This window comes from Drosophila subpulchrella, chromosome 3L (assembly GCF_014743375.2).
Source record: "Drosophila subpulchrella strain 33 F10 #4 breed RU33 chromosome 3L, RU_Dsub_v1.1 Primary Assembly, whole genome shotgun sequence".
NCBI lineage: Eukaryota > Metazoa > Arthropoda > Insecta > Diptera > Drosophilidae > Drosophila > Drosophila subpulchrella.
This window is the reverse complement of record NC_050612.1, coordinates 12,639,214-12,661,843: the sequence shown is the minus strand read 5'-3', so window position 1 is coordinate 12,661,843 and position 22,630 is coordinate 12,639,214. Positions and strand designations below refer to the sequence as shown.

Genomic DNA, 22,630 nt, shown 5'->3' with positions numbered 1-22,630 from the left:
AGGCGATTCTCAGTTGGCGAAGGAAATTGCAACGAGGGAAGGGTAAATAAATATATATATAAAATAGTAAACTACGAGTGAACTGAGCTAAATGGCCGATATAACCATACAGATTTTAACCAATTTGCCGCCCAATTAATTTCCTAGCTAGCCAATTCATTCAAAGATTGCCCCCGGGATTTATGGGCCACCAAGCAAATATAAGTATTGAAGGAAATACAAATTTGCCGCTGGCCAAATGGCAAGCCACCCACTCATAGTAAATACAATACACCTGCGCCCCCAAGTTAACGAAAAACAAAATTTTCGGAAATAAAAACTTTAAGGTGGCAGAACTGACTGATAAATGTGGACGAATATGTTTTAGAATTTTCCGAAATTCCTAAATTCCTGCCTCGACTTGTGGGAAATGGAATAGAAAATTCAATTTGGCCTTTGATCAAAGATGAAATTGCATTTGCCGCCGGTCGGGAAAGTGGGGCAGATTTATTACTATGAAATGTTGCATATGGCGAACAGGGCGTATGAGGTATGTGCATTCGTCTAATCATCTGCCAAATGGCCACCAAATGCGAAATGCGAAATGCGAAAATATGTTTGCTCACTTAATGAGCCAACAAAAGTGCGCAACAAATTTTCCCACAGCTAAATCAATAAAAAATATTATTCACATATTTTCCTCTCTCTTAAGTGGTTTCTCAATTGCCAACTATTGTGCTGGCTGATTTTGTTAATTACTTGGAAAATTGTCAAAAATGCAGACAAAAATTCAAGTGCAGCAAGTTAATAAATCGAGAAAATGTCTCGACATTTTTGACAAATGCATTTAATGTTTCCATTGATTGCTAGTTGCTTTAAACACTCTGAAAATTTTCCTTGCCATTTTCTTTTACTCTTTTTCTTAGTCTTTCTTAGTTTTCCCTTTTAAACATGAGAGCAAACATGTTTTTCGTTGATTAAATCGAGGCACTTTTCTATTTCCTTTCTGGGTGAACAAATTTTAGAAATTAATTGTTTTCCCAAATGCCAAAATGTCTTTATTTTCCTTTCTCTAATTACCCAAAATGACCGAACATATCTATTAATGGTTTTACATCAAATTGTGATTTTAATTAAAATTGTTTATATTTTTCGCTTTCTTTGCAGGTGAGTGAGCTCTATCAAAAATTATAATTATTTGAATACAAGAAAATGGTGAGTAGAAATAGAAAAAACGATTACGGGGTAATAAAAGGAACTTTAAAGTGATTATAATATATTATAACAAGTAGTGCGCAAAAAATTGCCACAAATAAGGTTTAAGTAGATGAATAAATTTAAAATTCTGTACCAAATGTGCTAAAAGCCTATATAATTTTAGTGATTACTATATATATATATATATATATATAATATAAATTTCCTAATCTAAAGATCCAATGCCGCCCCAATAAATTCCCAACCATTTCATTTCCACTTTCAACTTTATATATGCTAACCGACAGCTTAGTTAATTAACACTCGTCGGCAATTACAAAAAAATAAAAAAACAAGCTGAAACGACAACAACAATAAAGAGCTCAATTAACGCCACTCATGGGCCAAAATCGAGGGGCAGAGGGGGGTTAAGCGGCAGATGAGTTGTGCATGCAAACAAAATTTTTTTACTAGTTCGAAGTAGTTTTCATGTGAACGACAATTTGAAAACCCGGTTGCATCATTTCTGACAACAAAGGGTTAATTTCCATTACGAGCTTATTGAGAGCGAAACGCAGGAAATTGTCATTGAGTAAGTTTTTTTTCAAATCCAAAAAATATATCATTGAAAAAGTACCAAAATGTATATTTAAAAATGAAAACTATATATAATTTTAGTTATTGGGCGGCGTAAGTTGAGCAAAGGGAAACACGCGTGGAGAATGCCTTTGATTTTATTTTGGTTCTAAGCAATGTTTTACACATTTAGAACTGTCAAATGACAAAGTGTCTAGAAATTCTTGCGAGCACAAAAAGCCAAATGAAATGGAAACTGAATACAGGAATAAATATAAATGTGTGGATGTGTCTGCTGACCAAAATCTTGTTGTTAGTTAAAATATTGAGTTTTAAGCATTTGGAGCAGCTGCTTACATTTTCTGTTGCAGACCACATTTCCCAATTTTCTTCGAAATGTAATTTCATGTTAGGCTGCTGTGGCGCCATCTATCGCAGGCAACTGGCAACTGTCAACCATTGACATTTTCTGAATGAATAAAGTTATAAATAAACAAAGGCGAGAGAGGCACTTTTTTTGGGCACGAAAAAACCATTTTAATTCAGCTATCGAAAAAATGTTTTCACTCTAGTTCTTTTGGCTTTGTAGGCACTTTATTTTTAATCAAACTGTGAGTATATATGGAGTGTGTGTTATTTATTTGTATAATTATGTTAATTTGTGAATAAATTGGTGTTATTAACGAAGTCATCAGGCAATAAATAATTATTGTATGCGTCAGTGCTAATTGTACAGCTTTATTTCCCGGGAAAAAATGTTTAAAATAATAGAAATTAAAGTTTAATATATTATATTTTACCCTACATTTTTCTCGGAACCTTTTTTTAATGAGTTCAAGAAAAGTTATTAACTTTATAAATCAGCTTTATCTAAACAGAAACATATTTCAAATGATTCAAGCACAGAGGGGGCTTTAAACATGGTTAATATTAAATATTTATTGGTATTTAAGGTGCAGGGTAATTATTTATATTTTTGGGTCCTAGAAATATGTTTAAAAATTTAATCGAAATCACATTTTACCCTTTTTACGATTCCTTGTTTAAAATATTTGTTTTTAAGCTTTTTACTTTGTAATATTAAAGCAGAAAAATCCAACCACTTGCCCCACTGTGCGACAAAAGCTTTTGCGCCCCCTGTTGGCTGTTTTGGTGAAACCGAAATGGAAAGCTGTCGAAAGCTTTGGAATTCCGCTCTTGCTTTCGCTCTCTTTGGAGCGGAGGAGAGCTTCTTCTCGTTTTGTTTTTTGCTGAAGGCAGCTTGTCTGGCCGCCCACCACCCACCGCCCCCATTTCCGCCCATCCGCCCACCCGGCAGACTGCTCAAACATTGGAACTCATCAGCGGACGCAAAACCGTTGGCTGAAACACGTGCGCAGGGCGAATCGTTTATATTAAACGATACATTTCCGCCGCCCCCTGAAAATTCCCTTTGAATATCGCGCATACGACGCGTTGGCGATTAATTAGACTTTTTTCTTACATTAGTCTTACCCTACGACAACAATGAATATCGAAATGAAGAGGCCATTTTTGCTGACGTCCTCTTCGTTTGTTGTTTTGCTTTTCACGGCCCCACTTTTCCTCCCCGCGGGGTCACATGTTTCGCCAGGCGACGACCTCAGCTGCGTTGCCATTTCTTCGCTTCTTGGGCTACTCGAATTTCCAGTCCAAAGTCGGGCCAGGTGATAAGGCCAAAAGGGAAGGGGCGGCCTTTCCCCACACTTCAATCCCCCCAGACTTTAATTACGTAAATCAATTTCCGACTGCTGAACTTCAACTTTGCACCTGATTCCCTCGCCAAAAACTGTCTGCTCGTAGATATGAAATTTCAGTTTATTGTCTGGTCAGCGGCGAGCCAAACCAACCTGTTGGCCAAGTTTCGTACTGATAAGCCGCCCGCAATATAATTTTTATTTTCTGTTAACTTGTTCTATAAAGCCGTCAAATATCGGCGCATGTTTTGCCTTCGGAATTTCCTGCCAATGAATGAAAGTTTAGATAAAAAACTACAGAGATACTTTCGGATTATAAGAAGTCTAAGTTGATTAATATATGGCGTGTTTAAAGCCATGAGTAATAATGGCAATAGTATTATCTAGATATGGTCTGGAATAATATACGACCAACTTACTTGTATAAATAATAATTATAATTGTTGAACTTCAAGATCAATCAATCAGTCTGAAAATATTTATTAAACTATGTAGTGGATCAATCTATCTTTAAGGGTATTTCTGTTTAATTATTTCCAAGTGATCTCTTAATTGCTCACGTACGAAGAGTTATTTGCTGTTAATTATTTTTAATGAAATGAGAATTTCACTTATGTAGAAAAGTAAAGTCCGCCACATTTGAAAAGCTAAGTAATAAAATGATTTCACATTTAATAATTGTCTACTTTTGTTTATGACTTTATTATTGCTACTAAGAATCAAATGATTGCATTTTTGCTTTAGTCATTAGTTTGCTTTTCAACTAATAATTACAAAAACACTTTACTTTAAGCTTACAGATAAATAAAAAAATTACAAAAACTGGGTTGTTGCTCTGATTTAGTCTAACTAGCCTATTCCAAATGTATTATCCTATTTACCCCTAAAACTCATTGTGGCAACGCTATCTGGGTCAACTGATTGCAGGCCCTTAATAAGCCAGTTGTGCTATCGTAAAAACGTTTAAGCATTTCAGCATTTCTAAATAATTATTTAGCAAATGTTAATTTACGACCTGCTGCACTAAACACGTGTATAATGACTCGAACGTCGCAGTGCCAGACCAAGCACCCCGCTCTCCAGCGGATCCATAGTACCCCTACATATATGGAACCAGAACCCCAGACGGTTTCCATGCAAACACAGCAAATCGCAGGGTGTTTAATTAGGGTTTGATTTGCTGCGCCCTGTCTTTGTGTTGGTGGCTCAATTCTGCGGCGACATTTGATTGAAATAATGCACAAAAAATTTCCACGATTCGCAAGTACTAAGAAGTCACACGGAAACAAAATATTACAGGAAAAAAAAACGAAAAATATTTATTTGTATTTTTATAATCTCTTTGCAATTTATTTGGTTTGATATGATAACTTCAGTTCCACCAACTAGAACAATATCTAACTACTAATAAGCTCTAAGCTAATAAAGAACATTTCCTTAAAAAATATGACAAACAAATAGATTTTAATTGTTTTAATGTGAACAGAACACCGAGAGAAAAGTACTTGTTCTTTACTTCAAAACATTTTTTAGTACAATCTTAAAACTTGAACCTTTTTGTTTAAGCAATTCTATAAAGAATATGAAAAGTTCATTTAACAAATAATATTTTAAATTAATATTTAACCTTATAAAAGATTGTTATTCACAATTATAATATGTTTATTTTAGTAAGCTATGTAAATTTATATGTCATTTGCTGTTTTTTAGTTGACATATGCCTATTATTGTTTATAAAAAATGAGAAATTTTGCCTCGAGTGCCTGCTCAAAAATTGCAACAATTATTTTGTTTACTTTCTGTTTCTGTTTTCTGTGTTCTCTGCTTCCGCTTCCGATATTTATTCTGCACAATTTGCTTTATTTGCACATCTATGCAGTGTGTTTTCTCGCCTTTATTTTCGTTTTTTGTTCTTAGATGCAAAATAAATGGCTTGAGAGTGTGTGTGACTCATTGATTCGATGAATAGATGTGTGTGCGATGCTTTAAATTGCTATTTATAAACCAGCAACAGCTTCGTCTTGGCCTCAGTTGGGTTTTGTTTAGCGAATTCTCCCGCTCTCAGGGCTCATTCATCCGTCGAAGCGCCACGGCGTATCTGTGTGATTGAGTGAGCGAGTGTGTGTGAGTGAGCCACTCGTACACTCACACACAGGCACACACAGGCACACACACACCAGCAGAGGGAGGCCGGTGCACGTGGTAGCGAAACGTGATAACACAAAATACAACAACTGGCAACAAAACAAACAGAAAACCTGACAACGCCGCCGCCTCTGCCAGCGTCGCCGTCGACGTCATTCTCTCTGCCTCTGGCTCTGCCGCCGCTGGCAGAATTTCCCGGATTGGTTCCCTTTTCTCGGCTTTTCCGGCATATAAGCCCGGCCAATGGCGAACCTCTGCCGCACATCCTTCTGCCATTGGAGCCCGAAGTTCAGTTCGTATTTCCCATCTTTCACGAAGTTTCAGTTGACTTGTTGCTTTCGCGGCTCCTAAAATAGTCACTCTGCTCCACGGGGCGTATACTCGATATTCCCTGAAATGTCTCGCCTGGGAAAACAGGTGACTGCAGCACACTTTCCCCACATGGCCCTTACCTATGATGGGTTTTCAGGGGTGATTGGGTTACTCAAAAGGGTTTTGTTTGACCGAAGAATAGCACAAGGTTGAAAAACAGGTGGGAATAGAAAAGTTTTTGGGGTGGAAAAATTGCCAGGATATTCTTGGAAGTTCTTTGAATTGGTTTAATAAAAGGGGAAAACTCTTAAAGATGAATTACGTTATTAGTTAATGTAACTAACGTATAGAATTAATAAATTTTTTTTAAAAATTTAGTTGTTTTATTAAAAATTGCACTTGAATTAAATATGTTTTATTCAAACCATATTACTTTACGAATAAGTTTAAGAAATTTAAGTTTTTAAAATCAATTTCTATAAATTAAATTAATTTTTAAGTTGAAAGTTCAGTACTTTTAGAAAAGAACTCAAATAAATCGAACATAATCTTAGATTTAATTTAATAGGGCTAAAACTTTTTTGAAAAACCTGATTCATAGTTTAAAAACCGTCTAATGTTTAATAATACTTCAAAGTTTAAATGTTATGAAGGCTTGGAAATATCAGGAATATTATACAAAACTTCCATGGAAATGTAAAGGACCTATGCCAACAGCAGACGATTATTATAGTTATTAAGAAACCTGAATAAACCCTCGAATAGTTTGAATATTTTTCAAAACTTCCAGGAAAGTGCTGCGACCTACGGCAATAGTTTAATGCTTTCGAGTGAACGCAGATTAAGTATTCGCTCCGTTGCAGCTACTGCGTCGTGCATTTGGGTTTACCCAGAGGGTGAAGCACCCCGTCCCAGACCCCCACTCCAAGCCCCTCAGAGATCTGCTTACTTGAAATGACGCAGCGTTAATTAGTTGGTGGCACAGAGGCAATCCTGTGAAGCACATTACGCATACGTCACGTGTTGCAGACGCATCAGTGACGAATTAGCCGAATATTGGCTCGACTATTGGCCACGCACTCCAGCTGGCATACACAGTATACTGGCCATATATGTACCAGTTACAGGGGGTATGATATAGCCCTCTATTGCGAAGCGACTGGAAACTTTTGAGCTGCATTCATATCTCTATCTGCCAACGTATCTACATGTGTATCTGTGCCCGCCTATCTGTATCTTCGAGTGCGCTTGCCGTTCAACGTGCACCGCTCTCGCTCTCCCAATTAATTTGCGCCTGTGTGTGTGGCCGGTGTGTCCGCAACACGTGCTTAGAACTGTGCTAGACAGTGGGCTTTGGGTCATATTGAAATCCGCGTGACTTGGCCGCAGCAGCGCTGCCTCGGTCGATGTCGATGTCGATGTTTCTGCCCCAGCCCCCCGAGTATATACAAACAAATACAGCTGTGCTCAAAATAATAGCACTGTTTTCCGGTTTCTGTGCAAATATTGTAAGCGAAAATAGGTAAAAAATTTATTTTAAAAATTAGTTTTTAAATATATTACATCTTACAGCTATACTATCTTAAAAATGATTTAAGAAATGTACAGCTATTTGTAAGATATTTCTTTATAGTCCTGAGAACAAAAATGAAGTAAAGTAGTTATTATTAAAATGAAATGCATTTTAGAATATGATACTTATCTTTTTGTTATTAATACAGTCACCAAAAAATTAAAAACACTTTATTTTAAATGCTTGTTTTTGATTTAAATTGTTTAGTGACGGAAAGAAAATATCTTAGCACTAATTAATGGAATAGTTTTCATTGGCTTGTAAGCTGTTTTAAAAACATAGCTGAGGCTTTTCATAACCCACTACTATTTTTCTGAACCCTGCTGTATGTAAAAATATTCTTTAGTAAAAATACAAATACTTTGCGGTACTAACATTTGTTGGAACAAAAAAAACCTGAAAAACAATTATCAAAGTGGGAGCGGGAGAGCTGTTTTCGGACCTCCGCCCTTTACGTAAGCCGCCTTACTTGCAGAAAATTGCAATTTTAGCTGGCTGAGAGAGAGCGGTAGCGGTAGCGGCGACTGCGACGCCGACTGCGGCGGCGGCAGAGGAAAACCAGAGACGGACATTGAGACCGAGAAAATTACTCGGCCGGCATTCTGTCGCATCGCGTTCTCATGTGAAAATCGTCGCAGCTCGTTTCGTTCCGTGTTTTTCGCCACTCGAGCGGGAAAAAAACAAAAATATTCCTACCGTCAACAAAATAAATTAATTGAAATTGATTTTTCGCAAAATAGTTCTAGAAGAGAGCTATAACTCAAGCAAATATATTTTTTGTTTAAACAAATGTCAAGTGCAACCATTGTGAAATCAATCCAAAGTGTGTGTGTGTGTGTGTCATACAAATAATAACTATTATTAAAAGAAAATACATACGCAGAAATAAAGAAAGAGAGAGAGAGATAGTACCAGGCAGAGGGAGAAAGAGCGAGAGGTCCGGAGATCTCTCGAGTATCTCTGTCCAGCGGCGCCAAAGTTACGGATCCAATTTCAAACAGTTTAATTTATTTTTATTTTTCTACAAAACAACAAACCTAAGAAAGAAAAATACGAAACAGCAAAACCCAATGCAAAAAAAAACGATCTCATTTCTAAGCAGCAACCAATTCTGAGAATAAGAAAAGGTATTAAACAAAAGGCTGAAAGGAAGAAACGAGTTATTCATCAGGAAAAAGGATAATTCAATTGATTTGGCACATAATAATGTATTTGTTTTGATTTATATATAGAAAATATTCCAAATTCTTCTTGTAACAATATTTCGAAATACACGTAAAGCCTTTGTCTTAGGCTAATTCGATTAACATTTTGATTCGGTACATAATAACATGTTTGTTTTCATTCAAATGTAAAACAAAAACCATATCTCTTAAATGCCAGTGAAAATTTCCATTGCAAAATTCTTAAAAAAAAAAAAAAGAACACGGAAGCCCTTTGTACCGGTCGATTCCAGTTACAAATTTCTATAGCGTCACAAAAAACTTATTATACAAAATTAATTGAACTGAAAGGAAGCGCAAACTATACAACTATATACAATGCCTTTTCTTATTCCTTATCATCATGATCATCACTAAAAATTAATGGAGACTAAATAAAAATCATACAAAAATAGACGCAAACAAAGTTCATTCCCTGACCACACGAAAACAAGCGAGCCTCATTATCAGCCACTATCAAAATCGCTTCCCTAAACACTGATTCACTGCCAACATTTTTTAACCCACTATCACCTGTTCATTAGCAACAACGAATTGGCTATCAATTGGCTGACAAAAAAAAGAAGAAAACAAGGAAAATAACTGCAACGAAAAAGTGCTTCACACTAATCTGGGTTTTTCAAAACGAAAGCTAAATATTTTCAGATAACACAGTCACAAGCGTTTATGCTATAAGAAAAACAAAAAAAAAGAACAACTAAAGTGAATCAAGTGTAAAGACAATGCGCACAACTTTCGGCCGTGGCCCAAAGTTTATACTGCTGACCAGCAAGTTCAACCACGTTCAGCACAAGGAGGTGATCACTTAGGATCAGTTAGGATCACCAAAACAATCAAGATACTTAACCAGTGAAGGATTTACCAGTGAAGATCGGAAGCAGTTATAGAACCAGTTATAGAACCAGTTCTAGAACCAGTGATAGAACCAGTGATCATGTCGTCGGATACGAATTCGTGTACCAGTTTCTTTGCCCAGGAGCATGCCAATGCCACATTGTCGCAGTATTTCCAGCAGCTCAACTCGCAAGTTGCTGCTGCAGCGGCGGTAAACAGCGGTGGCAACAACAACAGCAGCAGCAACAACAATAACAGCAACAACAGCAGCAGCGGCAATAGCGACAGCGGTAATGATGGCAGCATGACGGGATCCTCGGGAACCATGGACAACCATCGCAGCAGTGTTAGCAGCAATGATTCGGGAAAAAGCAGTGCAGGCGGTGGCGGTGGGGCAGGTGGCACGAGCAACAACAACGTGAATGCCTGGGCCTTGCAGCAGCAACAGCAGACAGCCCTGCACCACCAGCAACAACAACAGCAGCAGCAGCAGCAGCAACAACATCAGCAGCATCAGCAGCAACACCAGCAGCACATACAGCAGCAGCATCAAGCACACCAGCAGCATGTTGCCGCCGTTCTGCAGCAGCAACAGCAGCAGCAACAGCACTCCCAACATCACGCCCAGCAGCAACATCATGGCCATCCGCTGCACCCGCATCATACACACCAGCAACAGCAACAGCAGCAGCAGCAGCAACACCAGCAGCAACATCATGCCGCCCAGCTGGCCCACACACTTTCTTCGGCCGCCGTTGCAGCTGCTGCCGGCAACACCAATGGCAACACCAACACCCACTCCATTTTCGGCACCGGCAACTTCCACTACAAGACCAACAACTCGTGGACCCTGCCCACGCTGACGTACCAGCGGATTTACCAGGAGAACCCCCATTACCAGCGCAACTCCTTCATGGATCCCCAGAGCAATGCGGCATCAGGCGCTGCAGTTGCAAGTGGCAACCAGGGATCGAATGGTAATGCCAGTGGCAACAATAATCCCGCTGCTTCAGGAACTGGAAGTGGAAATGGAAATCCTGGCCAGAATAATGACAGCACCAACAACAGTAGCAACAGCAACAACAACAACAACAACAGCAGCAGTAACAACAATGTATCCTCCGTGCAACATGTGGCAAATGCCGTCGCAGCAGCTGTGATCGCCAACGAGCATCAGAACCATTTGAACAGCTTGAAATCCCGCTTTCAGCCAGCCAGCTCAGGTGAGGTGAAATATCCTGAAAAGAGGGAAAATCAGTAGGAAAATTAACGTTTTATTTGGATACAATAGGGAAAATAAAATGACAAAAGGGAAAATTATAAATTTCTATAAATGTTATGTTCATTATAAGATTCATCTTAAATTAGATGATTATACATTTTATTTCCCCATGAATAAAGAAGAAAACATTACTTGAATATACTGATGAGTAGTTCTTAGTAACAAATAAAAAGGCACAAGATAATAAAAAAGATTTAGAATGAAGTGTACTCGAACACAATATATTTTTACTAGCTAACATCTTTTATTACAATGCCTTTCTGACTTAAACATTTTTTTTCTGATATTCATTTGTATTTCTTTCTATTGCTCCTTTAAAGTTGTATTTGTGTGTTGTAACTTTAGTGAATATAGTTTTCTGAACCACTAATTGGCTTTGTAAATGCAAAAAAATGCATTAAAAACAATGGCAACCGAAAACAACTGATAAAATGCATGACTAGTTCGGTGATTTTTCATTTTTTCAAAGCTTGTCTTGAATTAGAAAATGAGTATTCCGTTGTAGAGTCTTGATAGATGGCAGCCCTTTGCGAAATGTCTGTAGAACGTCTATCTGCATCCCGGGGTCTGATATCATCCGACGTCAGCGGCCGAGAACTTTGCGCATTGCGAGCTTCTAAAGCGCAAAAGTCAAGAAAGCTTGTCGCGTACACGTGAGCTCAGCTGGGCTCCTATATAGTATACTATATATATGTATATATATATATGTGTTTATATAGCCCCAGCAATATAGCCCATTTGTACCGAGCTCACTGACGTCGACTGTTCGAATTGAATAGGAAATGGAATTGAAAATGTAGATATATTTGCAAATGTATCTTTGCACTGAGGGATCGCCAAGTTTATCGGTTTGCAGCCTACCACAAGGGAAATATCATTAATTTATCAATTTGCTTTTATAATAGATAAAGGAAACATTTATTTTTGTGACCTAGGCCAAACTGCGTTGCAGTAAAAAACGAAACTTAATAACTATATTTATATATATCTTATCAGTTAATAGCTTTCGTCTTACATTTCCTCCGGGAATTCTTATTTTGTATGGTAATTAAAACTGGAAAATTATTTCATATGCCGTTAAATTTTCCATTAAATATAAATTAAACCGAAACACATGGTTGGCATTTGGTTTGCTTTAGGCCACACTAAAAGGTTTTTCAATGCTGAATGGTTTTAGTTACCTTTTTGGCACATCCTTTCACCCTTTTTGATCTACTTTGTCAATGCATTTGGCACAAATCCTTTTGAAAATCGCGACTAAGCTGCCACCAATATCCTTGTTTTTTCCCATTTCCCTTTTTTTTGAACTGACCTCAGTTGGTCACCGTTGAGAAAATGCATTTGGTTTGATTAGATTTTGGAATTAGGCTGATGAGATTTTTATGGCAGATGATATGGAAATGCATATGGCAAATGAAATGTGGGTGTTCTTCCACATCTCCCTCTCGATTGTTTGTTTTTTTGCTGGGGGCCGGTGAAATTTTTCGCTATTGAATATACTGGAAATGACCTTTTAAAGGCAGAATGTATAGTAATTTGTATGAATTTTGTTTTTATGTGTGTGGGAAGAGCGGGGAAAGCTAAAATGGATAAATGTCGGCTGTCGCTGTGGGTGGGCACCCCTTGCTTGGGAAATATACGCCACCCTTGCCAAAGCCAAATATCTCTCAATAAATTCTCACTTACTTTATTGGGTAGTAAAATAAATACATTTTTTTGTAATGTGTTATTTAAATTTATTTTATGAATTTTATTTTAATCAAATGTATTTTTTTGTTTTCTTTACAGGTAAGCATCGAAAGACGATATTTTGGAATGCCTTATTTGTAAATCAAAATGTGTTTGGCTATAAATTTGGTTGGTAAGCTTTTGTCTTGTTTCATCGACTAACATACATCATTTAAAGAGATATTATGTTTTTAATAAGAATGAAGAAGGGAAAATATGATTTTAAAGGTTATGATAATGGATAATAATTATTATTATAATATATATTACAAGATTATAATAATTATTATAAATAGTTAGGCATATAAATCAAATGAAACGAATATTTATTGTTAACGAAACACAAATAAAGTAAATATTTCTACCAATAATTAGTTAGGATTAAAGATAGTGCAGATTATATCATGGTTAATTCAAAAGTATCTACAGTATTATATTTTGGTACTTAAGAAATACTTTTAAAATTTCTAAATGTAGTTTTACCGCTTCTAAGACTTTATTAAAATAGATAAAACTATAATGTATGGTTTTTAAAAATATAATATTAGTGTATATCACTTTCTTATTTTTTAATTGTTAATTTTTGTTTTAAAAATTGAACAAAAAATGCAACTTGAGCTTAGAAAATTGCACTCAATTAGACGAGCGCAGAGCTTTTGCGACTGACTCAAAACAAAGCTGCTGCCTCTGCGGGCAGCGGAAAATCTGCTTCCGCATTGAAGCCGGCGTCGGCGTCGGCGTTGGCAGCGCAGCTCCCGCCAAGCGTGGCGACAGCGACGCCGGCAGAGGCGAACTTTGGCAGGCTGCGCGAAAGAAAGTAAACAGGCGGAATGCGCAAAAAAAAAGCGAATGGTGGGAGAAAGAGAGTAAGAGGGCTTTCATGCTTTCGGTTTCAAGTTTGGCTTTTATTTGTCTGCTCGTGCTGTGTGTCTTTCCTCGCTTCTCCAGCTTTTCACCGCCTCTCTGCCGGGGACCTCTGCCGTGCCTCTGCCGCGCCTCTGCTCGGCTGCGAAGCTGCGTTTCATCGCTTTGGCGACGCGCGCGTTCACTCAGCGTTCGCAGTCCGGCGGCACCGGTTCGGTTCACGGCTCTCTACCAAAAAACCAAAAACCTAAAAAAGCCAATTCCAATACCATATAGCCAACCATCCAATTCCGAAAACTCAAAACCCACTCACCAACACAAAAGCCGCCCCAAAAGTAAAGAGCAAAAAAAAAACCATAAAATAATACGTATACGACGCGTGTCTTCGTCTTTAGCACGGCGCTTTCGAATTCGTGCGAACTTGTGAACTTTCGTTTCCTTTATCTTCCACCCCCCACCCAAAACGGTTTTTTGGCGAGGATCTATCCTCTAGGAGCAGCAGCAGACTATCTTGGATTAAAATGTATTGTGCAGTGCTCGAAATTATATGATCTCCCCCGCCCAAACATAAGAAATTTGTGATCACAAGATCATTAAAGTGAAATTCCTCAATTGAAAGCATAAAGAATTTATATAGAAGAATACCATACGTATAAAACATAGGCATATATAAGCTAAAACATATAAAAATATAATATAATATAAATTAAAAGGAATAAATCAAAGGTGTTTATAAATGAAATAAAAAATAAAATTATAAATAAGGCATTTGTAACTACATATATTTTGTATATATTTTATGTACATATGTCATAAAGCAGTTAATAGTAACAGAGTAATAAACTCTTTTCAGTCATAAAAAAGTTAAAAACATTGCCTGACATTTTAACAACTTCCCGAATACAAGTCTTATGACAGAAAACACCTGTAATTTCCGTAAAACAATAGAAGTACATGGAAAAAAACTAAAAAAAAGAAAATATTATATTTCACCCTCTTTAAAATAAATGTAATTGAAGAGGAAACTATAAGATTCCCACTTTAAAATAACTAAAACAGTACTTAAAATTTCAAGTAATAATAGAAACTGTCAATAAATAACAAAAGAAAATAAATCAAATTTTTTTTATTGACAAGCCAAACACTGACTTACAAAAAAAAGAATCAATACTATAAAAAAAATTCGCCTGAGCGTCAACCCACAGAAAATAAGTGAGACGATCAGTCTGAAAAATAGCAAAAACGCACGGCAAAAACATTTTGCTGGGTGTTTTTTTCGTATTGCCGCCTCAAGGTCAAACTTTTCTCATTCAAAAGCGGCGGGCAGAACCCCACAGCAAACAGGCCCAGCCCCACAAACAGATAAAAAAAAAAGAAAAAAGTTAAATAAAACAACGCTCAGTACGCGGAATAGTTGACAACGAATAATAATAGAAAAAGGCAAACAAAACAAACAATAGAGAAAAAAAATTGCGAATGCAAAAAAACGGATACAAAAACTGAGCCAAAGCCCGGGCCATTCTGAGCATTCTGAGTGTAGAAAAGCCAGCTAGCTCTCGGTTGGATGTTGCTGCTGTGCGGGCGATCGCCACGAGCAATTAGAAGCGGCAGCAGCAGCAACAGCAGCAGCAACAACGTGCGATAAAAAGCTTTTTCGGTTTTAAATTCCAATTTGTTGTTAATTAAGTCAACAGCCAGTGCCGCAGCAGCAACATGTTTGGGCCACACATGGCCAGCTAAGTGATACAGGCAATAAATAACTCTGAATCGAGCAAGGAATTTAACAAATTGTGATCTCAGCAATGAGAATGGACTATCAAATGCCACCGCCAGCATTGGCGCTACAGCAGCAGCAGCAACATGGTCTGCAACATCAGCAGCAGCAGCAACTGCAATTGCTGCAGAATGTGCAACAGCAACAGCAGCAACAGCAGCAGCAGCAGCAGCAACACCAGCAGCAACAGTTGCTGGGCAACATGTCGCAGACGGCGGCCTTGCCACCGCTGAGCAGCTTGCCACTGCAAGTGGTGCACAATCTGCCGCATTTGCTGGCCGGCAGCAACACGGGCAATGCCAACAGCAACACCAGCAATTCGAATCTCAATGTGGCCTGCAACAACAATCTGCTACGCAGCAACATGCAACACCAACAGCAGCAGCAGCAGCAACAGCAACAGCAGCAGCAGCAACAGCTGCTCAACAATCTCAGCAATGGCAATAATGTTGCCAATGGCACATTGCCGCCGCCCACGCAATTGTTGCAGCATCATCTGCAACACCTGGCCCATGTGAATGTCAATGCAGCCGCTGCTGTGGTGGCCGTGGCAGCCAACAACCTGCAGCAGCAACATGCCAACAGCAACAACAGCACGGGCGCAAGTCCTGGCAGCAACAACAACAGCAATAATAACAATAATAATAACATACTCAATCACAACAATCTCAATATCATTATAAATAACCATGCCTCCCTCAACAACAACAACAATAATAATAACAACAACAACAACAATCCAGCCACACCAAATGCCAATCTGGCGGCCAGCAACAATGCCACGCCCACGGTTAATACCGCCTCCGCGGTGGCGCAACAACAACAGGCGCACGAGAATAGTTTGGTCAATAGCCTAGTGGGTGTTATCAACAACAGCAACAACAATAATAATAATACAAACAACAATAGCAACAACAACAGTAATAATAATACAGGAGGTGGCGATGACAACAATCGATGGACACAATTCCAGGTGCAACAATTGTGGAAGCAACACGCCAACTACTTAAATGGTATGGATCAGCAATTAATAATTAAATTCAACATACAACATGGTACTTAAAATAACGGGCTAAACAAGGCCCGAAAATAATTACATATTTGGGAACTAACATTGCTAGTTGCCACTTAGAAAAACTCTTAATATTATATTCTAGAGGATTGTATTTCTACGAAATTTTCGGAATTAAGAAAAAAGTCTTAATGAAATTGATCAATAATATAGTCTTTGGGATAGTATTGCTGTGGAATAAGGTGGATAGTATTTTATGATTTCGTATAAAGCCTATGTAAGGAGTTTTTGCAATTATCTTTATATTATGTTCTTGGATATTGTATTTCTACGGAATACTGGGGATAATAATATTTCAGTTCTAATTTCTTATGCTGTTAGGAAAAAAAGTCTCAATAATATTTATCAATATTATATTCTTTGGGATTGTATTGCAGCAGAATATGGTGGACAGTATTTCATTATGTCGTATAAACCTTTGATATTATATTCTTGTGTATTGTGTTTCTACAGAATATTGTGAATACTATTATTTCAATACCAATTTCTAAAGCAATTTTAGAAAAATATCAATGAAATGCATTAATATTATATATTTTGGTATTTTATTTCTACGAAATATGGTGGATAGTATTTTATTATTTGGTATACACCCTTGACAAGGAATTTTTGTAAGGAATTTTTTCAGTTCCCTAACATTGTAATCTTTCTTCCACTAGAGAATTGCTGATGTTGCAGCTCTTGACCTTCGTGTTCTGAGTTTATTTCCTTGTCGCGGTCGCTGCATTTTCCCAAATTGATTGTATGCCTGGCTAATTTTTCTCACCCCAAAGCGACAACCAGCCCCAACCCCTCAAAGCGACCCTGATGTGGTGTCAAATCAGCTTAAATCGATTGACAAGGCTTGGCTGTGGCTTTTCATCTGGGGTCCGTCCAATTGCGGAGGACCGGCTGGCTTATGACGACTGACAGGAGGGGATTTTTGCTTTCAGGGGGCTGCTCTATGGGTTCACTCTGCGGCGACTCTGACATTTCCGCGTGGGGTAGGTTGGCTCGAGTATCCTAACTTTCAAACCTTTCGGACTCTGCGACTCTGACTCTGACTGCGAGTCTGGCATTTCACAATCACTTTTGCTTTCGACTTTGGGCCATGCTCTCGGCAAGGGCCAAAATACAAAATACAGCAACAAGTTGTTGAGCGCGACATTTTCAGACAACTTTCGTTTCTGACTTTTGGGTGCTTTCCATGCATACTATATACTATATATATATATATGTATATATTTCGTGGGTATATATAAATATTCCAAGTTTTTATTATGATGTATTTAAAAGCCGACTGGTCCGGCCTTTTGGCTCTCTCGTCTTTGGCCTTTTGTTGTTATCACCTAAAGTTGATCTGCCAAAAAATAAAGCGGCAACAAAAGGGCAATTTTTTATCTTTGTTTCTGTTTGACATTGCGCGGCATAATTTATATGTGTGTCCAGGGCCAGGGAGGCAAACGAACAATATCAAATTCATAAGCGGCTCTTTAGCTGCCGAAAAATGCGTTTTTACTTTCGTTGAACCAGCAGCAACAACTACAACAGCCAGTCAGCTGCTCTGCCGGCTTAGCAACATCACCAAAATTAACTTTCACTTTTTCGGCAGTTTTTAAATTCATTTCTTTCTTTGCCTTTTGGTAGTTTTTTTGATATTTTTTTGGTGGCCTGCTCCATGTTGACTTTGTTGGCTCTTCTTGAAATAAAACAGAGAGACAGACAGGCCAAAAAAAAAAAGAAGAAAAGACGGAAAAAAGTTGAAGGGTTCCAGTTTAGCTCTAAAGAGTGGGAAATAAATATGATTTTATCTTAATCAAAAAATATACAATTTCGAAAGTTGCCAAAAACAATGTGGAGATAAATGACGCGGGGTTTTTTTGTTTAATATTTAGCATTATCTAGATAGTGGGGAATGTGATTTTAAATTTTATCGTGGGAAAAGAGTTATTAAACTCTACTTGCCTTGGGAAAATAATAAATGAAAATATAATAGTTTAAAAATATTAAAATAAATATTATTATTTTTAAATTATTAAATTATATTTGCATTTGAAAAAATCTAAATAAAAAATAATAATAATATTGAAATGATTTTGAATTAGGCAGTTCATTTTAAAAACAATTGTTTTCCAAGTCAAAATATTTTAATGTTTATAGAACTTTCTTATATCTTAGTTTGAAAGCATATTCAGAAAATACAACATACAGAAACTATTAAAATATAAATAAAGATATTCAAATTTATTTGCTTAGAATTTGTAATTCAGTTAATCTTTTTTCTACAATTCTCGTTTTTTTTTAAAGTTATGGTTCTGCTATTATTGGTTTATATCTTTTGGCACCTTCTTGGGTTTCTACGGTTCTATCAATGGCATGACCGTGAGGAACTCCAATTTCAATTGACTCGAACCGTTCGGTGCGCCTCAATCTGGCCATTCATGACTTCCTTTCGTTTGGTTTATCACCGCGGGAAGCGTTGAGAGCTCGAAGTGTGCCCCTGAAACATGCCAAAAGGCGAAAATCGGAGGGGGTTAATGGGGGCCTAGAAACCCCCGAGGCGTCACACACTCACCCAGATAGGCGGCCTGCCAAAATGCAACGTATTACAGTTATTTCAATCAAAGCTACCCAGCTACCCAGCTACCCAGCTACTCGTCTTGGCCAAACGCCAGATTGTTGCCAATTAATTGTTTTTGTTTGGCCGACACACTCACTCGGCAGCGCAAATGTGTTGCGCAATCGCACAACGGTAAAACGTGCGAATTGCAGCTACGCTGCCGCCAGGTGAGAAACTTGAATCAGTGAAAGTGGCCGAAAGAGAGGCTTTGGCCATAACTTTTGCCTTCTGCACCACGAGGCGTATGAGCAATCTGTTCACACGTCGTCACTCTCTGGGCGAAAATGAAAAAAATGCAAAAAAAAAGACCAGAAGCACTTTTGATTGAATTTACTGTGTGTTTTGATTACGTTTCAGCCACAGCCACGCCTCCTATTTTCTTTCAGCCAGCGTGCTCTGCATATTTCAAGCAATTTTATTTGGGTTTCGATGTCTCTGGTCGTTCGTGTTTCAGCCGCTTTATGGCATGAGTCTATAATTTGATAGAGCCAACACGATATGTATGATTATCGGTTTCGCTTCCTTATTTCTGCTAATTAACTGCTTCGGCTGCTGCCACCGTGGCTTTCTTTCGAACTGAAATTGGGCTAATGGGTTGGGGGTAAGGAAAACTATGTGGCAAATTGTGTCGCTGTCTGCGGATTTTCACTTTCGCCGCCCGAGTCTCGGGCAATTAAACTGTTGCAAAATATTCCGCCGCTCGGTGCGGTTGTCTTTCATAATTTTCTATTAATTTCGTAATCGCAAAGAAAGCGGTCTGCCGTTAGGGAAATCGCGGTTATGGTTGCTGGTCTGCTTAAATTACATTGAGGGAGATGGAAAAATTAAATTGCACAGTTTAAAAGACTTGACAAATTGTGGAAAGCCTTTCGCAAATCTCTGATCGAATCTTTGCAATGATGACTAAAAAATAAAATCAGTTTTAGTTCCAAATCCTTTTTTTTTTTGAGGTATTCGAGTTTGTTTTTATATTATTTACTGACGGGCTTTATAATCGTTGAAAATAATTGTAAACTCCTTACTAAATATAAGAAAGTATTCTTAAACATGTAGAGGGCCACTTGGAAAGTAGAGTAAAGCTGAGTTTTTAATACATAAAAAATCCAGTCTGGTTTGCCAATAATTTGGAAGCAAAAAATAATTAATTTTGAAATTATGCGTACAATTTGAATACAAGTGGATAATTTTTAACTTTAGTGCAAATATAAATTATAAAATAAAATCAAAGATAAAAGTTAATAGTTATATTTATAGTAAAATTGAGTTTTTAAATCATAAATAAAATCAACTTGGTTGCCAATAATTTAGAAGCTTAAAATAAATATTTATGAAATTATAGGTACGTTTTTAATAAAAGTGGATAATTTGTATACATTTTAGATACTTAAATTACTCATTATTATAAACTGTAGTAAAAATATAAATTTTAAAATAATATCTTATATAAAAGTTAATAGTGATATTTTTATAAAACTTAACTGGGAGAACATCTATGCCTTCCAACTGAACGTTGCCTATTCGCCTCACCTAGCAACAACCCGGAAATCCAAAGCCTATCACATTTTCCCACAAATAATTAATTTCACAAAAAAAGAGCGGTAGAAAGATATAAAACAAACACACAGAAAGCAGTAAAAAAAAGAAAAAAAAGTATAAAAAAGGAATAAAAAAGCAATGCAAATGAGCGCAAATACGGAATGAATGCAGTGCATACAAAAGCCGCAGCGGCAAAAGCAAAAGCAACAACGACAAACAATCGAAAGTGTTACACTTTCTGCACTTCACCAAAAGCAACAACGACAACAGCTACAACAACTCAAACTTCCCCCAACAACAATGGCAACAAACCATAAAAGAAGAGTGCGATGTAGTTTATAAATCGATGTAATACAACGAGGCACTCAGGCGCAACAACAACTGAAAAATCACTAAGCCCCAACAACGCCATGAAAAACAGCAACAAAAAACCCGTCTCAGTTGCGCCATCGTTGCGCATGCGCAGCGTATGACTAAAAGTACAGAGAGTGTGAGAGAGATGGGGAAAGAGCAAGAGAGATGGCCAGAAGACAGGTGAAAGGGGCGGACAGTTGTTGTTGTATGTGTCGGTGTGGGTCGACTTGAAAAAATGGAAATAATGCAAAAAGTTGCATAATATTGCAAAAGCTTTTTTCTATAATACTGCATTTTTTCTCAAATATCTCCAATCGATTTTATTATTATTATGATAATTCAGGTGATCTTAAACTAGGTCCCCAAAAAAAAACTTTCGCGTGGTATTAATTTTCATAAATAATCCCCAATGTCGTTCGTATATCGCGTCATAGCATCGTCGCCGATTTAATTCTCCCCTCAGAAGTTAAAACGATCTGCGTTTGCGTATTTTAAACTGGTTTCTTCGATCGCTTTTTTGGGGATAGTTTTTTGGGAGCTTGAGACTCGTTTTTTCCTGCACTCTCACTTTCATTTCGCTTATCGAGGGGGTGGTCGGGGGAATGGAGTTTTCGGGCAGTTGAGACGGATGTGGCTGGGAATCAAATTTTAATTGGTTTAATGGATATTCCGATTAACGGAAAAGGCGGATAAAAATGCACTTAAACAAGAAATTATTGGATAAACAATTTTGATTTAAAGATCAAAGGATTAAAAACGGGATTTTGGTTGAAGTTTTATTGAGAAAAATGTATAAACTCATAAATTAGAAAAGCTGTCTACAGCTAGTTTTAAAATAATAGCTTAAAATAATAGTACTACGTTTTGTAAACACTAATAACATTTTTTGTTAATCATTAAAACCCCATAAAAAGTCTTTTCAATGAAAAATTGGTAATAAATGTTTTCATGTTACCCACTTCCTTTAACTTAATCTTTATTTCCTCAACTTCCTCTTCAGCCGACTTGCACTTCATCAAAATCACAGTCACTAAAACCGCCAACCAACCAAAATTTACGCTGTTTCATACTAAAACCCGAAAAAACGAAACAAAAAGTGAAAGTTTAATCCCCCCCCCAAAAAAAAAACTATATACATATCTGAAAAACCTACGGACCATGGTCCACTAAAAATTGTGGCCAAACCATTAACACAACAAAGACCACAGAGCCAACAATTTACAGAAAAATAATATACCAGTAATAAGCATAATAATATTATTAGGACCATAAAAAAAATCCAAGTTTCACCAGAGAAACAATAAATTTGTTGTCGTAGGCCCGGGAAGAGAGAACGAGATCTCTTTGCCTAACCCTTTCTAATGAAAGTGAAATACTGACCAAAAACGCACAGAAATTATGCAAATTATTTTAATTACCAAAAATGAGAAATCTCGTTGGTCGACATAAAGATGGTAAAAATCCCCAAGCGAAGAAGGTAAAATAAAATAAAAGGTGCGAGGGCTCCCAAAGATGACACAGAAAAAAATTCGCTGACCCACTTAAAATGGCAAGAGAAACTGAAACTGAAACCGAAACTGAGGCAGAAACAAGAGAAGATTAAGTTGAATTCCTGTTTTGGGTTCGTTTCTAAAAATAAACCGAAAGACAAGATTCCTGCTGCTTAACACACAAATCAACAATGTTGATGACAGTGAAAGTGAACTGGAAAAGAAATAAATTCAGATCGAAGACAATAAAATAAAAGTAAAAGTACCTTTTGCCATATTCATGAAGGAGTGAAGTCCACATCCTTTTCGGTTTCTTATTGTAAATATATCATCACATTTGCATGCTTTTTGCTTTTATTACCATATCTTTTCTGTCT

The 22,630-nt window shown here is 37.2% G+C and overlaps 1 protein-coding gene across 13 annotated transcripts in view; it reads left to right on the top strand.

Moving 5' to 3' along the window:
• The window catches only part of LOC119553009 (hepatic leukemia factor), a 60,208-nt gene that overhangs the window by 31,074 nt on the left and 6,504 nt on the right, over nt 1–22,630 (top strand). The window contains exon 1 of one of the 13 annotated variants that reach the window (XM_037863043.1): nt 8,101–10,777. The exons of 7 other annotated variants lie outside the window; for them this stretch is intronic. In XM_037863043.1, coding sequence (XP_037718971.1) covers nt 9,655–10,777 — 1,123 coding nt within the window. In that variant the 5' untranslated portion in view covers nt 8,101–9,654. Of the gene's footprint in view, nt 1–8,100; nt 10,778–14,227; nt 16,216–22,630 lie in introns of those variants that run through there. 5 more of the 13 variants (XM_037863041.1, XM_037863040.1, XM_037863042.1 and 2 more) reach the window with 5 other exon arrangements.